Genomic DNA, 15,322 nt, shown 5'->3' with positions numbered 1-15,322 from the left:
CCACTGCACTCCAGCCTGGGTGACAGAATGAGACTCTGTCTTAGAAAAAAAAAAGAAGAATCTCATGTATGCCTGGAAAAATACGATTTACTTAAGTATTTCCCAGTTATTTGCAGAGGAGCTAGAGAGATTATTTATTGATAATCAGTGACTCTTTATTGCCTTTTAAAAAAGTTATAACTTTGGGCAAGTTTCTTAACCCATTTTTAAAGTACTTTAGAATAAATTACTCAATTAAAATTTCTTTTAAATTACTTTTATTTGTAGGTTGAACTTTCTGATGTTAGCCAAGGTGGATCTAAAGCTACCACTTCAGCATCAATAGCTAAATCGATGTGGCAATAATTCCTGCTGGTACTCCCTTAAGGGAATTATACATAGTGTATATAATTTACAATTAAAATATTATAATATAATTATAAAAATATATAATTATGTATTTATAATTATACTAATAGTTACTGTTATAATAGTTATAAATTATAAAAATATATAATTATGTATTTATAATTATACAAATAGTTACTATTATAATAATAGTTAATATTTTAAATTCTTAGTATGTGTGAAACACATTGCTGAGCCATAATGTAGAATAACTTAGTAAGAATCTTAAGAAGTAGATACTGTTATCTGTATTTTACAGATGATAAAACAAAGGTTTAGGAAGAATACATCACTTACCCAGAGTCATACATTTAGTGGATGATAAATTCACTTAATTTACCCTAGCCCTTATTTTTTATTATTATTATTATCATTATTATCATTATTATTATGATTTTGAGATGGAGTTTCACTCTTGTTGCCCAGACTGGATGCGATCTCGGCTCACCGCAACCTCTGCCTCCCGGGTTCAAGTGTTCCTCCTGCCTCAGCCTCCCGAGTAGCTGGAATTGCAGGCATGCGCCACCATGCTCGGGTAATTTTTTGTATTTTTAGTAAAGACAGGGTTTCTCCATGTTGGTCAGGCTGGTCTGGAACTCCTGACCTCCGGTGATCCGCCTGCCTCAGCCTCCCAAAGTGTTGGGATTACAGGCGTGAGCCACTGCACCCGGCCTGTTATTATTATTATTAGTGGTGGTGGTGGTGGCCGTAAACTTTTTGTCAGTTTCTCTTTTCTTAAAACCTGGGTGCTCCAAAAGAACTGCTTCGTTCTTGATAGCCACTGGACGATTGTTTATAATTATTTTGGAGCTGCAAACCCCTTTGAATATCTGATAAAAGCTATAATTCTTTTCCCAGAGAAATACATTGTACACAAATTTTTGCATACAGTTTCAGTTTGCATATACCTCTTGAAACCTATCTGTAGATCCTATAGTAGTAATCAAATTTCAATGAGTACGTAACTCACCTGCATTGCTTGTTAAAATATAGATGACCTGTTCTCACTGCCCAAAGTTTGGTGCATGAAGTCTAGAGTTGGACTTAGACTCTGTCTACTCCTCCCTACTCCCTACTCTTTTCTCTTTTTTCAAAGAGACAGGGTCTTGCTGGGCTCAAGGGATCCTCCTTCCTCAGCTGGAATTACAGGCATGTGCATGGCTGGAATCTGCCCCCTCCCCCTGCTTTTTTTTTTTTTTTTTTTTGAGATGGAGTCTAGTTCTTTTGCTGAGGTGGGAGTGCAGTGGCACGATCTCAGCTCATTGCAACCTCCACCTCCCAGGTTCAAGCGATTCTCCTGCCTCAGCCTCCCAAGTAGCTGGGATTATAGGCGCCTGCCACCACACCTGGCTACTTTTTGTATTTTTAGTAGAAACGGGGTTTCACCATGTTGGCCAGGCTGGTCTCAAACTCCTGACCTCGTGATCCGCCTGCCTCGGCCTCCCAAAGTGTTGGGATTACAGGTGTGAGCCACGGAGTTTTAACAAGCACTTTAAGCACTTCAGATGATTTAGATGCAGGATATTTTAATACCACACTTTACAAAGATACCCTGAGGTTAAGAATTTGGTTATTCTACTTCTGTTTTAGAGCAGCTATTACAGAGTATGTGTTCTAAATGTTCTAAAGTAGGTCTTTATTACCAAGTGATTGTACAATATTGCAATTGCCATTAAGAATGATGTTGACATTAATGTATAGTTTTATTGCTAATAATTCTTTTATTTTCAAATTTTCTGTTTAGAAAAATCTCATCTGAAAAAATACAATTTACTTAAATATTTCCCGATTATTTGCAGAGGGTCTAAAGAGAGTACTTACCGGTAATCAGTGGCTCTTTATTGCCTTTATTTTGGAAAAAAAAAATAGAACTTTCTTTGGTAGATTTATTTCTCAACCCATTTAATGTGGTTTAGAGTAAATTCGTCATTTAAAATTCGTCATTTAGAGTAAATTCGTCATTTAAAATTTTTTTAAAAATTATTTGTATTTGTAGGATGAGCTTTCTGATGTTAGCCAAGGCGGATCTAAAGCTACCACGCCAGCATCAACAGCTAATTCAGATGTGGCAACAATTCCTACTGATACTCCCTTAAAGGAAGAAAATGAAGGATTCGTGAAGGTTACAGATGCACCAAATAAGTCAGAGATAAGCAAACACATTGAAGTACAGGTAGCCCAGGAAACTAGAAATGTATCTACTGGTGAGTGACCCTAGTTCTTTACTTACTAGGAAAGTATTCAGTAAACCTGGATAATGTGGGTATGAGAAAATATATCTTTGTGGGTGTTGCCTGCTTTGTATTTATAAAATAGGCAGATATAGTTGGCCCTCTACATCTGTGGTTCTGCATCTGTAGATTGAAAATATTTGAAAAAAATGATAGCTGTGCCTGTACTAAACATGTACATACTTTTTTCTTATTATCCCCTAAACAGTATAGTATGACAATTATTTACATAGCATTTACATTGTATTAGGTATTATAAGTAATCTATAGATGATTTAAAGTATATGGGAGGATATTGATAAGTTATATGCAAATACAATGCCATTTTATATAAGGGACCTGAGCATCCATGGATTTTGGTATTGTGGTGGGTTCTGGAACCAATCCCCCATGGATACTGAGATAAGATTGCACTTAATTGTATTCAATTGTAAATAAGCTTAAAAGAGGTAATGTTTAAATAGTCTTGGAGAGAAACTATTGGGGCCAGGAGTTGGGGGCCAGGAGGTCACAGAGCCTAAAAGACAGGAGGACAGTTCTTTTCTGCCCCCTATCTTAGTTTAGTCTTTGTCTTTAGTTTCTTTAAATTCCATCTTTTAAATAAGAATGAAGGCAGGGCCTTGGATACATTGTACTGTGTGTTCCACGAAACACAAAGGAAAACTTTCTTTGGTTGCTTATTAGTTTTTGATATGATCTGTTAAATGAATATATGATATATTGTATAATGCTGTATTTCCTAAAACCCAGTCTTGTAAATTTTTTAAAAATGTTCAAATGATACCTTTACAACCATAAAAACAACAAGATTTTTATATTGGGGTACTATGTAATATATGTGTTGTTTATTTCATCATGTCCTTTTTTAAGGCTCTGCTGAAAATGAAGAAAAGTCAGAAGTTCAAGCAATCATCGAATCTACTCCTGAGCTGGATATGGACAAAGATCTCAGTGGATATAAAGGTTCAAGGTAACATAAATGTCAGATGAAGACATATTCTGCACCCCCCCACCCCCAACTCCCATAAACACTGTTCTCCAGTCTCTGGACAAAATGGATTCAGATGTTTTGTTGAAGAAATGTTAGTATTATATTCTAATTCCTATTCTTGAAACTGGACACTGTACATGGTTTAAATTTTTTGTTAAATGTTATCTTTGCAGGATCATGAATTAGGTGTATGAGCAGGAAGGATGGTGTCTTAGTCTATTTTGTACTGCTATAGCAAAATACCAGAGTGGGTAATTTATATATTTATTTATTTGTTTGTTTGTTTGTTTATTTATTTGTTTATTTTTTTGAGACGGAGTTTCACTCTTGTTGCCCAGGCTGGAGTGCAATGGTGCGATCTCGGCTCACCGCAACCTCCGCCTCCGAGGTTCAAGCAGTTCTCCTGCCTCAGCCTCCCTAGTTGCTGGGATTACAGGCATGTGCCACCATGCCTGGCTTATTTTGTATTTTTAGTAGAGACGGGGTTTCTCCATGTTGGTCAGGCTGGTCTCGAACTCCCAACCTCAGGTGATCCACCCGCCTCGGCCTCCCAAAGTCCTGGGATTACAGTCGTGAGCCACTGTGCCCAGCCTTGTTTATTTTTTTGAGACAGAGTCTCACTCTGTAGCCCAGGCTGGAGTGCAGTGGTGCAATCTCAGCTCACTGCAACCTGTGCCTCCCAGGTTCAAGTGATTCTCCTGCCTCAGCCTCCCGAGTAGCTGGGATTACAGGCACCCACCACCACGCCTAGCCAATTTTTTTTTTGTATTTTTAGTAGAGATGGGGTTTTGCCATGTTGGCCAGGCTGGTCTCAAACTCCTGAGGTGATCAGCCTGCCTCGGCCTGCCAAAGTGCTGAGATTATAGGCATGAGCCACTGCACCTGGTCAATTTATAAAGAACAGGAATTAATTTTCTCACAGTTCTGGAGGCTAGGAAGGCCAAGATCAAGGTGCTGGCAGGGTCAGGTGTCTGGTGAGGGCTGCTCTTTGCTTTCAAGTTGGTGCCTTGTTGCTGCATCCTCTGGAGGGGAGGAACTCTGTGTCCTCACATAGAAGAAGGACAAGTGAGCCCTGAACACTGGATAAAGCCTCATTATTCTATAAGGACCCCAATCCTATTTATAAGGGAGAAGCCCTTATGGCCTAATCACCTCTTGAAGGCCCCATCTTAATACTGTCACATTGGCAACAGCTGAATTTTATGGGGGAGACATTCAATCTATAGCAGATAGGGGAAAAAAGACAGCCAAGACATATCCCATACTTTCTGTAACTTGAGGAGACCAAGAAGCAGGAGTGAAGGAAGTAACAGAGTGGACATGGCAGGGCTGGCAGCGGCGCTACTTCGAGGGCATGAAACAGACCTTTGACTATGGAGCATGCTTATTTTAGGGCCAGTAGCCAGGGACTCCAGCCTGCCAGACACTTCAGTCCAGCCCCCTCCTGACTGGGGCTTGTTACTCACAATATTGCATTGTCCCAGACACTAACTTGGGGCCAGGGCCCCTCCCCCTAGCACTTACCTGGAGTTTGTGCATGTTTCCTGCTGGGTGGGTTCAGAAGGTGATTTCTTTTTTATGTGTACATACGCTAAATAAATGTAATTTAAAAAACAAAACAAAAAAGTTTGAACAAACTTTTCTACCTTCCCCCAGATCAGGAAGAGAGAATGTACTTCCATCTTGAGAACTGTAATCTCATTATTGGAAGAATTTAGTCTCATTTTAGTATCATTTTACATGGGAAGGCTGTTTAGTGGTAGGAAGAAAATGGTTAGATCTCATCTTTTTTTTGTTTTGAGATGCAGTCTCGCTCTGTCGCCTAGGCTGGATGCAGTGGCGCTATCTGGATGCAGTGGCGCTATCTCAGCTCACTGCAACCTTCACTCCACCCCCACCCTCACCCCCACCCCCTCCCCTGGGTTCAAGCGATTCTCCCACCTCAGCCTCCCAAGTGGCTGGGACTACAGGCGCACAGTGGGCTACTTTTTGTATTTTTAGTAGAGACGGGGTTTTACCACGTTGGCCAGGCTGGTCTTGAACTCCTGAGCACCAGTGATCCGCCTGCCTCAGCCTCCCAAAGTGCTGGGAGATCAGATATCATCTTAATCAGGATTATCGAAAATACACTGATGCTCAAGAATGTCAGACAGGAGCTACTGCCTTTCTTTTCATTTCTTCCATAAAGTTTATCCTTTAATTAATTAATGACTATAAAAATACAAGCCATTTATTGATCTCTGTTAAGCATTGTGCAGTCAGTACGCTGTAGCAGTTAAAAGCATATACCCTAGAGTAAGACTGTGTGGGTTCAAATCCTGTCTTGGATTTGAATCTTAGGTATGTTTTCTCATCTATAAAACAGCATTGTGTCAATACCTCAGATGGTTGTGAGGATTAAATGAATCAATATATGATAAATCATTGCAAAATGCCCCATTCAATAAATGTTAAATAATATTGTTTTCATCATGGTTTTATATAATTTGATCCTAATTACAGCCTTATGAGGTAGATCTTTTATCCTTATTTTATAAATAAAGAGACTTAGAACTTGTTCAAGTAGCTTGTCCCAGATTACCAAGCTAGCAAGAGGTGGACCTGGGATTCAAATCCAGAACCCTCTATCTCTCTCTTTCTCTCAGAAAGGTTCTCATTCTGTCGCCACTCTTGTTTCCTGGGTCCTACATCACCCTGCTTCTTGATTTATGCCTTTGTTTTGACAGAGCATATCCTTACTAGCTTTCTGGGTAAAGGGTGCACAACTCTATCACTTCTTAGCTCTCTCTTACGCTGTTTATCTTCAGGTATCTAAAATAACATGCTCGTCCTGCCCCTCCTTCATCCCTCCCTTTTTCAGCTGAGATTCTGTGAGAAAATGCAGTCCTAATGCCCTAAGGCATCTCTTGTATATTATGAATTAGCTATGCTCCTGTGCGTCTAGAATAGGACTCTGGGTATGTACTTACCTTGGGAGAATGGAGAAAATACTCACTTAAATCCTTTTCTGTATTTTGTAGATCAAATAAGGAACCCTGGTTGAAAAAGGCTGTGATGCTAGCTGTTGGCTTTCTATAGTAGATGAGGATATAATGCCTAAACCACCATCCTTTCATCCTCCGAATATTATTATATTTCAAATTGCTACTTAAATTCATTATTTATATCAGTATGACTATATAAAATTAACCTGTAATTCTACTTAGCCACAGAATACAGTATAATTGCATTTAGTTTCTTTTTTTATTTTTTTCCCTCCTCCAAGACAGAGTCTCGCTCTGTCACCCAGGCTGGAGTGCAGTGGTGTGATCTCGGCTCACTGCAACCTCTGCCTCTCAGGTTCAAGCAGTTCTTCTGCCTCAGCACCCTAACTGGGATTACAGGCGTCCGCCACCATGCCTGGCTAATTTTTGTATTTTTAGTAGAGATGGGGTTTCACCATGTTGGTCAGGCTGGTCTCAAACTCCTGACCTCATGATCCACCTGCCTTGGCCTCCCAGTGCTGGGACTACAGGCGTGAGCCACCGCGTCCGGCCCATTTCATTTATTTTACAACTTTTTGTTCTTCTGAAATTAATAAAGCCTTGGGTTATTTTGTTTCTTTTCCTTATGTTTCTGTGGACCTGTTACTAAATCATTGGCAGACACTATGCAATTCATAAATGTAAAAGTCCCCAATATGACCAAACACAAAACCTGTCTGTTTCCTAGGGCTCACTCTCCTGCAGCCTCCTATTCCCATTCTCCAGTTGAGACTGCTGTCATATTTGCTCTGGTTCTGGAATATGTCCTCGCTATCATCCCTGGAATTCTTTTCACCTTTCTCTGTTGTATCTTTTGTTTCCTGGATGCCACATCATCCTGCTTCTTGATTTATGCCTTTGTTTTGATGGAGCATATCCTTACTAGGTTTCCGGGCAAAGGGTGCGTGACAAGTTAATTTTTTTTTTTTTTTTGAGCACTATGAACTTGAATGTTACAAATTTCATAAGAAGACATACTTGATAGTTTGGCTAGATAAAGAACTATGGGTTGGGAGATTTTTTTTCCATCAGAATTGCAAAGACATTACTTCATTTTCATGTTGAGTTCAGGGTGTTGTTATTTGAGTTCTTGCTTATTTTTATATACTCTCTGAAATCTTTTAAGATTGCCACTTTCTTGATTTTTTAAAAATTAATGATGCTGTGCTTGGTGTAGGGGTCTTTTTTGTATCTTCTTATAGGAAGTAAGTCTTTTCATCTGAACATTCCTATCTTCCAGTTCTGGGAAATTTTCTCTCTTTCTTCTTATTGTTGTTTCTTCTGCTCTCGTTCTGGAACGCCTCTTAGGTACGTGTTGAACATCCTGGAGTGACTGTCATAATTTATTTTCTCCCCTCTTTCGTATCTCTTTTATTTTGTACGAATTGCTGGCAGATTTTTTTTAAATCCTCATTCTTTTTTTTTTTTATTCAAGTTCTTTTTCTTGGTTGGTACTTATTATACCATCTTGCTATTTTATGAGTGCAACATTTATTCTGAAGAAAATTAAGTGCTTTGTTTTTTTGTTGTTGTTGCTGCCTGCATTGTCTTTTTTTGCTCTTAGTGTCTCTGTCACATCCTCTTTGTTTTGGGCCCTTTCTTTTATAATAGAGGCCTTCTTTAGACATCTGGTACTCTGTGGCTGTTTTATTCATACTCAAGTAAATAATGCTGATTCTCCACTTTCCTGCCTTAACATTTAAACTTGGCTTCCATTATTAGGCAGCTGTGCCAAGAGAAGGGAGGTCTCACTGTTCTGGAGGATTGTGTCTAGGTCCTGTACTGCCTTTTGTACAGTTTTTTAAATCCTGTTCTTCTGTTTCATGTTCCTCCCTGCATGCCCTCCCTGTGGTTGCTGGTACCTTCAAGTCCTAGGCCTTTCAGGGGTTCTGGCAGCATATTGACCTCCTCCCTAAACCCCAGTGGCTTAGGTTTCAGTTTTCTCTGGTCTATTGAATCACTTTCTACTGTTTGCCCATCTGTTTTCCATCCTACAGAATTTTGTTCACATTTCGTCTGCTATAGTTTCTTTTTCTACTCTCTTTGTCCTTTTGGGTGTATACCTTTTTAATTTCTTAACTTTCATTTTAGTTGACCTTCTGAGTTATTAGGTGATAAATGACTATGTTCTCTCCACCATATTTAACTGGAAATGGTCTACAGAGTTTTTTCTATTAATAATAGTATTCAGGCACAAACATATACACTTCCCATTCCCCTATACACCCCTGCAAAATAGGGCATATAGTATATGTGCTGTTTTGCAACTTGATTAAAAAAAAAACCTTTGTATAATGGGTTTCTTTAGTTTATAAAGCTCTATTTATGTTTTTAACCTTAAAGGTAAAAATTTTAATTTTATATGTGTATAACTTACCTCATTTGTCCCCTGTTAATGCTCATTTAGGTCATTTCAGTTTTTGCCACTATGAGAAATGCTACTCTAACCGTCTTTTACATACGTAATTGCCTTCTTGTGACATAGGTAATTTATGGGAAGCACTGAGACCAGCACCTGGTATAGAGCAGAGGAGCTGCCATTATTGCTTGTGTTTGCTGGGATCACACAACAAAAACATTCTATAATTTCTTCACCAGCTATTTCCGTGGAGCTTAGTGAGAATTTCTTAGGAAGCCTTTGAGAAATCTTTTTAAGTTATATTTTGTAGTAAACATAAATTATAGGTAAGAAAGTCCTATGTAGCTTAGCCTATTGTATTCATTTTACAGCGTCAAAAAAGTCTTTGTCATTTGTTGATTTGGTTTTGTTGTTCTTGTTGCATAGCACTCCCACCAAAGGCATAGAGAACAAAGCTTTTGATCGCAATACAGAATCTCTCTTTGAAGAACTGTCTTCAGCTGGCTCAGGCCTAATAGGAGATGTGGATGAAGGAGCAGATTTACTAGGTATGATAGCTCATCTGAAGAAGTCTCATATTGTTTTTAAAATTGATATTTTAAATTATTTGATTGAAAAGACCTTTAAAATGTCCCCAACTGCTCAGTGGTACAGGGTTATTGTCCTTTTAGGTAATTATTGGAAACATATTCTTTGTGATCATGAAAGTTTTAAATGAAAGCACCTTTGCATATGGATATGCTTAAAACTGAATTGCATTTAAATTCTGTTTTGAATTCATACAACACAATTTATTGAACTCCTGCTAGGTTCCAAAACAGATAACTACACATAAGAACATGGAGATGTGTGTGTGTGTGTGTGTGTGTGTGTGTGTGTGTGTATGGATTGATGCCTAGTTATTCCCTGGCTTACATAAATTTCATTATATTCTGTTGACTTTAATTAAATAAGCAATTATAACACTTGATTTTTCTAAGTTTTCACAGAGTATATTATGTTTTAGCTCTATGGTAAATATAATCATTTTAAAGTTTGTGTTCTAGAAGAATACATGGTTTGAAAAGAATATTGCATTTGGCTCTTAGACTATTTGCCTGCTGACCTTTGCCAAGTGTCTTAACCTTTTTGGACCTTAATTTCTTTGTGTGTAAAATGAAGGAGCTGGACCCTAGTTCAGGAATCTGGCAAACTGCCGCTTTATGGGCCAAATCCAGCTGACCCCTTGTGTGCGTGTGTAAATAAAGTTTTATTGGAACACAGCCACCACCATTTACTTATTGTCTGTGGTTGCCTTTGCCTACCAACAGCAGAGTTGAGTAGGCAACTGAAACCTAAAGCCTAAAATATTTACTGTCTGGCCCTTTATAGAAAGAGTTTGCCAACCCCTGCCCTAGATGATCTCTGAAGTTCCTTTCAGTGCAAGGTTCTGGCTCATATGAATTAGTTTTGGTATACCTGCCTTGTAACTTAAGACCCTATAGAAATGAAAAACTATATGGAATTAAAAATATATACCTTTGGAGATACTAAGCTAAAAAAATTTGTATCTATTGGTATAATTATAGTACAGACTACACTGTTCTCAAAAGGTTTCGTTTGTTAATTGTTATGACTTTGGAGTGGAGTGACATTGCTTGCATTATTTTATGTTAAATTTATTGATTGCCAGTTATGTCCTTGATGTTGTAAAGTGTTTTTGAAGGAAAACACAAGTTCTATCTAAATGTCTATCTAGGCTGGTTGCAGTGGCTCATGCCTGTAATCCCAACACTTTGGGAGGCCAAGGCAAGTGGATCGCTTGAGCTCAGGAGTTCGAGACCAGCCTGGGCAATGTGGCAGAAAACATCAAAATTAGCCAGGCATGGTGGAGTATGCCAGTAGTTCCAGCTACTTGGGAGGCTGAGGTGTGAGGATGGCTTGAACCTGGGAGGCAGAGGTTGCAGTGAGCCTGGGTTGCACCACTGCACTCCAGCCTGGGTGACAGAGCCAGATCCTGTCTCATAAAAATAAATAAGTATCTAGTAAGAGAGATTGAAAGTATTTTAAGTACATATAGTTAGACAGAAAGGGATTGTCACCATTTAAGTTTAGCCAGGAGCAGTGGCTCACGCCTGTAATCCCAACACTTTGGGAGGCCGAGGCGGGCGGATCACGAGGTCAGGAGATCAAGACCATCCTGGCTAACACGGTGAAACCCCGTCTCTACTAAAAATACAAAAAATTAGCCAGGCGTGGTTGCAGGCGCCTGTAGTCCCAGCTACTCAGGAGGCTGAGGCAGGAGAATGGCCTGAACCCAGGGGGCGGAGCTTGCAGTGAGCCAAGATCGTGCCACTGCACTCCAGCCTGGGCGACAGAGCGAGACTCCATCTCAAAAAAATAAAAATAAAAAATAAATAAATAAAGTTTAAGTAAAACTTTGGAAGAAATTGAATGAATTGCGTTTCTCATGGAGGGCTAAGAAAGTTTTAATTCTTTTTTTTTTTTTTTTTGAGACATAGTCTCACTCTTTTGTCCAGGCTGGAGTGCAGTGGCACGATCTTGGCTCACCACAACCTCTGCCTCCCGGGTTCAAGTGATTCTCCTGTCTCAGCCTCCCGAGTAGCTGGGATTAAAGGCGCATACCACCATGCCTGACTAATTTTTGTATTTTTAGTAGAGACGGGGTTTTACTATATTGGCCAGGCTGGTCTCAAACTCCTGACCTCGTGATTCACCTGTCTCGGCCTCCCAAAGTGCTGGGATTATAGGCGTGAGCCACCGCGTCCGGCCTGAAAGTTTAATTCTTAAGGAATACTCCATTTTTATATTTAATTATACATTTTAATTTTAGTTAACATCAAATTATATCTGAAAAGTTTCTTTTAAGACATAATTGGTTTAAGAAACTAACTCCCTGGCAAAATTGAGGAGCAGATGAAAAAATGTTAGAAGAATTTTAAAATGTATATTCAGTGCAGTAAAATTCACCAGAATCGAAATACATCACCCCACAAAATTCCTTTATGCTGTCTGTTTGTATTAACAAGAATGAAGTACTTCTGAATATAATTTGTACACTGTGTTACCTCATAATGCAGTAATGAGTGATAAAATGTCTAAGGTTGGTGGCCCCAAACTTTCTTTTCTTATGAAGTATTTAGAAGCCCCATACTACTTAGAAATATCTGTTGTCTTTTAAATCAGTTAAAAGTAATATCCTGATGCTTTGGTTTCTTTTCCACTTTGAAGATAAGAAACAGACTACAAACTATCTTTTCCATTTTGTAGATGTTGATACACTTATCTCTAGAATAGTCCAGATTAGAATATTTTAATATATTACTGTAAGTTTGGTTGCTTATGAATATTTTTGGTCGAAGATGGTAAATAAAAATGTTCCTGGCCAGGCACGGTGGCTCATGCCTGTGTTCCCAGCTCTTTGGGAGACCGAGGTGGGCAGATCACCTGAGGTCAGGAGTTCGAGACCAGCCTGGCCAACATGGTGAAACCCCATCTCTACTAAAACTGCAAAAATTAGCTGGGCATTGTGGCGTGCATTTGTAATCCCAGCTACTTGGGAGGCCGAGGCAGGAGAATTGCCTGAACCTGGGAGGTGGAGGTTGCGGAGAGCCAAGATTGCACCACTGTACTCCGGCCTGGGTGACAGAGCAAAACTCTGTCTCAAAAAAAAAAAAAAAAAAAAATCCTTGGCTTCTCTTCTGTGTAATTCAGTGATAACAAATTTGAATCATTATATATGGACTCAGTACTTAGATTACTCTTTTTTTTGAGGCGAGATCTCACTACGTTGTGTAGGCTGTCCTGGAACTCCTAGACTCAAGGAATCCTCTTGCCTATAGCCTCCCAGGTAGCTGGGACTATAGGCTTGCACCATCACGCCAGCACAACCTTTTTCTGATTTTACTAATTTAAAAGAATCTCAACAATTTGTCCTTTATCTTGATCGGTGTCTCATCCCTCAACTTTCTTATTTAAAACTCTTTTTGCTGGGTTTCTGTGATATCAACTTGCCTGTGTCCTTTCCTGTCTTGACTCTTACGTTTTCAGCCATCTTAACAGGATCTGCTTCCTTTGCTCATCTTTCAGGTATCAGCGCTCCTGTCCTAGGCCTGATACTTTGTTTGAGAAATCATGTTTGCTCTCATTGTTTCTTGGTTTTCATGGCTAATTACTCCCAAGTTTTTATCTCCATCCCAGATCTTTTTCTAGAGCCCAAGACTATTATTTCCTAATTGCGTACTAGACACCCCTAAGATGACTTGGAGGGCTTTAAGTTTGACATGTATAAAGCTCAGTTTGTTATCTTTATTGTTCTGTCCCCCAAGGCTGCTCTTGGACCAACAGGCACTGTTTCAGTGAATGAATAGCTCTCCGTCCTGCACCTGCCACTTTCCCTTACAGCCAGTCGCCAAGGCTTGTTTGTTTCCTCTCCTAAATGTGTGTGTGTATACGTACATATATATATATATATATATATATATATTTTTTTTTTTTTTTTTTTCTTTTCTTGCCTTGCTTAAGTGATACATCCTCCAGGAATTCTGCCTTGATCCCCTAATTAAAGCTTAGTTTTTCTTGAAATGTATTCCCATGGCACTGCATTTTATTATACCACTCTTCATACTTTACTGTTATTTTTTAGGTACCTGTCTCCCTGGACAGACTATAAGCTCAATGTGGCTGAGACAACTGTGTCTTTGTTCACTGTTGCATATTTAGCACATAGCAACTGAGTGAATGGGATTGCTAAATAGTTCTGGCAGTTTTGTTTCACCTCAAAATCGGTGATTCTTCTCCTTTTGGGATAAAAATTCTTTACAGGTGAATTTGTAAGAGAGCAATGTACCTTTGGAAAAACTCACATGTAGAACTAGATAAAATTGTGCATCTTCTCAAGGGATTACCATATAACTCTGAAGCTCAACTATGGACCTAGCTTTAGAATCAGTGTTAAAATCCAAATGAGACTTCTGTGATTTTAAAAACTGTCAGGCAGTTTTTTATTTTTTTTGCTTGTTTTTAATAAGTAAAGTTTTCAAATGTATTAGACCTAAGTTTGTGCTTCATTTAAGTCTTGAATAGAAATGAGGCCACTTTATGTTTTTCTTATAAAGAATTACTGATCATTTCAAAATGAAATTTTAGATAATCCTATTGGTTATATATTCAATTTATACACCATATATTAAGATAACTCTTCATTGGGAATGTGTATATTTAATGTAAACTTTATTTATTTATTTTTGCCATCTCGGAAAGGCTTTATTTCTACTTCATCCTGGTCTCATGCAGACTCAAAGGCACCATCATGTGTTTCCATTTGGTATCCTCGTGACTTTTTGTAGTGTTTTCCCTTAAGAGTAAACTCTGTACATTGCCAGTTAATCTTTTAACAATAATTTTAAAATGTTGTTGCTGTTGTATCATTGATGCAAAAAGACCAACAGTAAAAGTACAGTACAAGGAAATTCACAACATAGTATAGTGAGACAGACTGAGTCACATTTAGGTGATGGTGAGGACCCAGTAGCAGTATATTCATGCACCCGAAGACGTGCAAGCCAAGTAGGATAATATATGAATCATAAAGTGAATTTTCTAAGCCCCCTGAGGACTTTGTATCTTTTCAAAAATGTCCTATATACCCTCCAGTTTACAGAATATCTGTCTTGTCTACTGGCTTCATGGCTAATGTAAACTTTAGAAACTGTATTATAGGATTTGTTTTTCCTGTAGCACACGTTTCAATTTTTTTCCTGTTTATAAATATTTACACTTCATTGTGTTTAGTTAATGGTTTCTCTACATCTTGTCAATTTCTTTGTTTCTTCTCTCTCATTTTAAAGTAAATGAGTTTAGTTCTTGCTTTCTGAAAACAATCTAATTGAGATTCTCATTCATTTTTCTCTTGGGCTGCTTACCTAGGGGAATATTCTGGTGTGTATGATTTTGAATATTTTAATATTACTGCTTTTTAAGCTAGGTGTTCTTGGCTGCTGTTCTCATCTAATGCTTTCTCATCATTTTTTTTCTGCTCAACTATTTTTTTGCCTTTCATATATTTTCAGCTTTCACGCTTATCTAAGTGCTTGAGAGTTTATAGCAAACATAGTTACTATATAAACTTTTTTCAGCCAGTCTACATTCTTATTTCTTCTATCTCTATAACTTTATTAAAAAGTTAACATTCCCAGCCATTGTATCTACAAAGGAAGAAAAAGATAGCATTAGTGTTTAAAGCAAATATCTTGCCGAAGATCATTTTGGAGTTAGAATTTGGAAACTTTTTTGGGACTTTTATTTTGTTTTGTTTGGTTTCAGTTTGTGG

The 15,322-nt window shown here is 38.3% G+C and overlaps 1 protein-coding gene across 13 annotated transcripts in view; it reads left to right on the top strand.

Annotated features, from left to right (window-relative positions):
- Positions 1-15,322, top strand: part of SPAG9 (sperm associated antigen 9) — a 158,948-nt gene that overhangs the window by 96,471 nt on the left and 47,155 nt on the right. For 7 of the 13 annotated variants that reach the window (XM_055257402.2, XM_055257400.2, XM_055257401.2 and 4 more), the window contains 3 exons: positions 2,384-2,591; positions 3,489-3,588; positions 9,418-9,539. In XM_055257402.2, the coding sequence (XP_055113377.1) occupies positions 2,384-2,591; positions 3,489-3,588; positions 9,418-9,539 (430 nt within the window). Of the gene's footprint in view, positions 1-2,383; positions 2,592-3,488; positions 3,589-9,417; positions 9,540-14,919; positions 14,932-15,322 lie in introns of all 13 variants that reach the window. The other 6 variants (XM_055257398.2, XM_055257397.2, XM_055257395.2 and 3 more) reach the window with 1 other exon arrangement.

The sequence above is a fragment of the Symphalangus syndactylus genome, chromosome 20, assembly GCF_028878055.3.
Source record: "Symphalangus syndactylus isolate Jambi chromosome 20, NHGRI_mSymSyn1-v2.1_pri, whole genome shotgun sequence".
Classification (NCBI taxonomy): domain Eukaryota; kingdom Metazoa; phylum Chordata; class Mammalia; order Primates; family Hylobatidae; genus Symphalangus; species Symphalangus syndactylus.
The sequence above is the reverse complement of the archived record's forward strand: the minus strand, read 5'-3'. Positions and strand labels throughout refer to the sequence as shown.